The 6,077-nt window shown below is 46.5% G+C and overlaps 1 protein-coding gene across 1 annotated transcript; it reads right to left on the bottom strand.

Annotated features, from left to right (window-relative positions):
* Positions 1 to 488: 488 nt before the first annotated feature.
* On the bottom strand, positions 489 to 2,345 carry LOC122621101 (protein tailless). The gene is made up of 2 exons (XM_043798854.1): positions 2,228 to 2,345; positions 489 to 2,099 (listed from the first exon to the last, which is right to left on the bottom strand). The coding sequence occupies exons 1-2, from the start codon at positions 2,301 to 2,303 to the stop codon at positions 817 to 819; spliced, it is 1,359 nt and encodes a 452-aa protein (XP_043654789.1). The 5' UTR covers positions 2,304 to 2,345; the 3' UTR covers positions 489 to 816.
* Positions 2,346 to 6,077: the final 3,732 nt, after the last annotated feature.

The following is a 6,077-nucleotide window of genomic DNA, read 5'->3' as shown; positions in this document are numbered from 1 at the left end:
CCAAATTAATGCCGACTTTGGCCTGCTCATGCAGAAAAACTATGCTAATTTTTCCGCGTTTCCTTCTGCGATCTAATATTCCTTTGTTCCAGTATTTGCATAATTCATTTGTCATTAACTGAGTTGCCCTGTGCGGTTGCTTTTGTCGTCGCTGGAGATGCGAAAAGCCTCACGAAATGGCCACAAAAAAGTATGATAATTTCGTGTGTAATCTCATGATTCCATGTTTGGCATAACACTTTCAGAAAGTTGGGCAAATAGTTCAGATTTAACTCCAGATATATATTTTTTAAGAATTATAAACTATTAGCCATTTAAATCCTTTGCAAGCAAACTTCTGATAATCCAAATCGAAGTTCTGAATATGAAGTTCTGAATATCCATCAAAATTGTTTTTCCACCCAAAGGAGACCAATAAATGTTAATTTCGAAAACCTTTAGGTTTATTTTGAATAAGTTTTTGCAAATCCTTAAGCTAATAATATGCGCTTAAAACTAGTGTGTTTAAAACTAAGCTACGATTGACGTATTTAACAGGCAAAGTTGAAACTTTTGCGAATGCAATTTGAAACACATCTGGATGGTCTGAGAGACTTTAGCTAAGATTACTTCGAGTTCTGGTTAGTTAAGGTATTAAGGTGAGTGTTGTTTGCGTATTATTTTAAGGCTCGACACCTGGAGATGTGAAATCGTTGATTTCACTGATCGAGTATTGTCCAAAGCGCTTCTTCCGAGATTATCACAGTTCCCAGCACTTGGAAGGCACTTCGAGTGCGGCGATTAGTCTAGGCTCTCCATGTTCTCCATGTCCAGTGTTCAGATCTTGCGCTGACTGTACATGTCGGAGATGAGTCGCACGATGGTGATGTCGCCGATGGTCTTGCGGAAGAACAGCTCCTCGATGGTGAAGCTGGAGACCTTGTGCATCATCTGCACCACGCCCAGCAGCGTCTGGAATCGCATGGGCTGCGTGGGATGGGTCCTCTGGATGTAGTTGTGCAGCGCACTGCGGGCATCGTTGTGCATCGCAGCCACCTTACCCGACTCCAGCAGACCCTTGGATTCAGCCGAGGCCGAGGAGTTGGGGCTGCCGCTTCCGGTGAGGATGGAGCTGTTCGCCAAATCCTCAGTAGAGCTGGCCGACGGCGGTGACTTGCGGAAGAGGGAAATGGCCCGCAGGCACTCGTACTCGGTGCTGTCGATGTTCAGGTGGCACAGTTGGTTGAGCACCTCCTGGAAGGCGTGCACCTCGCGGGTCACCATGCCCATGATCTCCCGGTTGGCGTTCTCGGACTCGTAGACGAAGAGCAGCTGGGCGAAGTTCATGGGCATGAGGTACTGGGCCATTGCCAGGATGAAGAACTCCTTCCACGACTCCTCCAGCAGGAGCAGCTGATCCGGCATGGGCAGCTCGGTGAAGGCCCTCACGCTCTTGATCCAGTTGACGTTCTTGAAGAGGTGTTCCGCCGCCGTTTCCTTGATGTGCTCGGCTGCCATCAGCGGAGGAGTGGGGGGCAGGGCCCGGGTGGCCAGGGCATTCATGTAGGCGGCGGTGGGCGAGAAGAAGCCGTGGTGTCCCTGATGCACCGGATGGTGGGGCACTCGTGGCACGGACAGATCCAAGACAGCGGCAGCCGATGGTGGCGGCTGGAAGGCAGCCATGTGACCAGGATGATGACCAGCCCGCTGGGGCAGGCCAGGCATGGGCATGGGTACTCCGGGGAAGCCGGTCAGGGCGGCCGTGTTCATCAGGATTTCGGCGGGTATTTGGGGCATCTCGCCGGCACCCATCATGGCATCCTTGTACATGGCCATGTGGCGACGCAGCGTGGAGTTCCTGGGGCCCCGCTCGTGCTGCACTGCATCCTTGTTCATGCCGACCTCGAAGCACTTCCTCAGCCTGCAGGCTCTGCACTGATTCCTGTGCGTCTTGTCCACCACACAGAGTCCCTGCTTCTGGGACTTGCACACGTACTGCCGGGATCTGCGGATGCTCCGCTTGAAGAATCCGGCACAGCCATCGCAGGCGTAGATGCCGTAGTGTTTGCCGGAGCTGTGATCTCTGCAGACTTTGCAGGGCACGTGGTAGAGAATGCGACCTGGAAGAGCAAGAGAAGGGGAAAGTTGCATAAGTAAAGGATTGTCTTGATTCAATAATAAGATGGAAGGAAGATGGTTTTCTTCTCTGTTTTTTTTTGTATCTGATTTGCTAGATATGTATACTTACTCGATGCCGCTGGCGAAAGGCGCACGCTGTTGTATTTCTGATCCATCATGTCTGGCGAACCCTCCGACGACTGCATACCGATGTGGGGCGTAATTTTGGCGATTTTTTAGAGACGTTTGCACAAATTGAATTTCACTTGGCACTTGGCACTAAGCAGCAGTGTCTTTGAGTCTTGGTTTTGGTGTTTAAACGGTTTGGATCGTTTGGTGGTATTGCGGATTGTGATATATTCGATATATCCTTGGTTACTCCGATGTGGACTCGCTGAGATCACGATGGGTTGTGTTGTCTGCTGTGAGGACCGCCGGCGTTTTAATAGTCCTGCCGCCCAAATCCATTCATCGAGCAGTCGATCACCCTTAGGTAGCCAAACGCGGCGTTCATTGGTCGAACGCGAGGGCGAGGGTTGCTTCTAATGCCCTCTCTCGCACATCCTCTCTCACTCACCCCTGGAGAATCCTTCGATCCTGCGGCAGGCTGCCATTGCGAAAAATTCATTGAGCAAGGAACGCAGCAGCCGTCGCTCATTCTCATTCTCAACTCCTTGGGTTTTTATGGCCCTTTTCCGCAGGACTCGCTACCTGCGCTCTCTCGTCCTTCTGCTACCCTCTCTCTCTCACTCTCTCTTTGGCTGTAGAGAATCTCTGGCCGTCCTGCGACAGTTGTTAATGAAGAGATATCCTTCCATATCCATGGCCGAGTATTTTATGGCGCTGCCATTATTGCCGCTTTGTGATTTGTGTGAAGTACCTGTGGGTTCGCTTCTAGTCCTGCGAGGCGAGTCCTTTTCGAGTGGCGATTGCAGCAGGGGTTGAATGCCGCGCACTATTGATTGTTTTCCATTCAGTAATTAGGTTTTTATGATGCAAGCATATGAATGCTTAGGGGAATGATAGATTCGAAGACTTTGATGGATATCAGATTGAACATAAAGATCAAATGTGTGGCCCCTAGACTGGATTTTTTCTTGAGCTATTCAAATTTCCGAAAATCCCATAAATTATGTGAATATCAGTATGAATTTATTTATTTATCGGACTATACGTCTCCTATCTACTAAACTTCTAACATCAAAACATAATCAATAATCAATCAAAGGAACATGGAAATGGCTTTACTTATTACCATTTCAATAAATCTTTCGATTCTATCATAGAATACAATTTGCCTACTTTTTTTATAACCGAGTATAATATAATAATATATACATATATACTAAATTTACTTTTTCTTAAGAACCTATGCCAAACTATCAGTTTTATATTCTTTCAAAAAAGACGTTTGAAAAATAATTGCGGAGTTCAGATTTAATTTTAAAGAACAGTACATACAATTCTTGTTCGACAGTTTGCATGCATATGATCCAAATGTTTCGTAAATAAAATCCTTTTTGAATGAGCACGAAACATGTTTCTTTTTATGTAATTGAAACTTATTTTGATTGTAATGAAACGGCATATATTTAAAGGGTATCTATTAAAATGGAGCTAGCCATTCGAGATAGTAGCTCCCTTTGGCTAAGCCAGCTTAGGCGTTGCCTTTTGAGAGCCTTCGGGATTCAGGATTCAAGTGGCCAGTGCCTCTAATCCCCCTTGGTCCTGCCAAGTCCCAAAAGGACCCACCGATGCCTCGACTTAAGCTCGCCGCTTAAGCAGATTACGGATCTTAGATCGCGGGAGTGCGGAGTGCCTGGAAAAGGCACGCTGGTCGGGATGGTGCTAGATACATAGATCAAGCTTTTCTGTCTTCGGGATCAGCGAATTCGAAAGAAGGACATTGTGCGAGGTCCTTGCAACGGGCGAGTACTTAATAATGTTAAGCAAGATCCTGTAAGTCTGGTGCGATTACGCACCAAACGCCTAAGGCCATGTGATCCTGATCCAGGACCTCGAACGTGGGAACAGCTCGAAAGGCCTCGAATGTAGAATGTGGAAGGGCGCAGGGAGATGCAAATGCAATTCATTTGATCTACGGTAGACACTTGAAAAGAGCAATTATATTTCGCTTCGTATTACGGATGCGTAACTTGATCAATAAAATGCTTGACATGATATCAACAGTCGCCAGTCGACAGTTGCCAGGGGTTGAATGAGTTGCAGTGGCCAGGGGTTCTAATTGGACTAGTCAACCCCTGGCTGATGCTGCCCCTGCTGAGGAGGGGGTGGTTAATTGGAACTCAGGTGTGCTGCATGGGAATTCGCTTGCGTGTGCTGCTATGCCGATCATTAGTCGGACTTCCTCCAGGGGGAGGATGCTCTACTAAACCAGATGACGATGACATATCAATTCTTGACATTCCCTTGACCGTTCATTGAGTTCGGGGAGTAATTGTAATTGTGGGAACTCATGAGTATGCAGATGAGGAGGCTGCATCTGTTAGATCTTCCCACGTTGTTAGTAATGTTTTATATCTAAAATGTTTACTATCACAAACAATAAAGTAGTATATATTGAATACTGCTGCTGAATGTATCGAGTTTTCTTGAGGCAATAAAGTAATTCGTCATTCATCAAGTCGCAGCTACGGAATATACGACTTTAGGAAGTTTGAGTGAAGCAGTAATTTCCCCTTTCCCTTCATTGAGACCAACTATCAGCTCCCTTGCTTAATGAACTCGGGACGCCGGCCAGTCGCTAATCCGGGGGATTAGCGCTAAATCCACCACAAGAATTGAAACAGCAGTCAGCGGCAGGTCGGAATATGGCAGTCCATATATCGCCTACCTATGCCAGGTAACCAACCACCCACCGCTAACCCAACGGCCATTCAAGGTCGCCGATGAATAAAAGTGAATAAAAAATTCGCCGAATTTTTTGCGACTTTTTTACAAAGTTCGTTGAGGACGAAAAGCGAAAGGATTTTTATGGGCCTTCGGTTTAGGTAGCGATTATACGTCTTAATGACGAGTTAGCACCTTTTTGTCTTCGAAGAATGCAGGTAGCTACCGTACGGGTTGGCTTCGCTTTTTGTGCCACTTTCGCTGCGTTTTTATGAATTGCTCGACGGCTCGGAAGAAAGGGTTAAGACGCCACACGGCTAATGGCAATTCGAGGTTCGAGCGAAATGAAAGGGTTATACATACAGTGTTAAATAGCTGGGAAATTCACTTCATTTGCATGCTGGAGGTGGAAAATTCCCGCTCCTCGCTTTTATGGCCCAAAAGTTGCCGCCGCCGCCGCCGCCGCCGTCGCTCCGAATTCATTGAGCAGTGAGCAAACTCTTCGAGGGAAGACCGAGAACGACCCTATTTCCATGGTTATTTCCCCAGGTATTTTAGGGTCAGAACCCTGCGCTTTGGTCATTATGAATCGCGCCAGACTTTTGATGGGAAAGACCCGAAATGTCATTAGATGAGTGTTTTGTTCCAGTTTTATGGCTTGTCGCTATCTGGTGCAGCAGAACAATTGCCGTTCAGTACACATGTTCTCACAAATATATGTGATCATATTGAATATTTCTTAACTTAGACTTAATCTATATGAAAATAACCTTTCAAACCTCTCAACTCCTGAAGGCCTCTGCTAGTCTAGACTACCATACTAATCTCTAAAGATTTACAAATCCACGAATCGCGCATTTATGTTGTAACATTTCAGAGCAATCGATACACAACTTTGAAATTACAAATAAATCTACATATTTGGCGGGCTTAACTCTTTCCCAAACTGTAACCGAATCCAGTTGAGACAACCATCAATTATCCGTTTTGGCGCCAAGAAGACAAACAATCAGAAGTCCTTTGGCGCTCACAATATGCAAATGCACCCAGAAACTGCGGAAACGCAAACCTTTGACGACAACTTCCGCCGCAGCGAGACGGCAGAGCAGCAAAGTTCATAAAAGCAAAAA

Source organism: Drosophila teissieri, chromosome 3R, assembly GCF_016746235.2.
Source record: "Drosophila teissieri strain GT53w chromosome 3R, Prin_Dtei_1.1, whole genome shotgun sequence".
Lineage (NCBI taxonomy): Eukaryota > Metazoa > Arthropoda > Insecta > Diptera > Drosophilidae > Drosophila > Drosophila teissieri.
The sequence above is the reverse complement of the archived record's forward strand: the minus strand, read 5'-3'. Positions and strand labels throughout refer to the sequence as shown.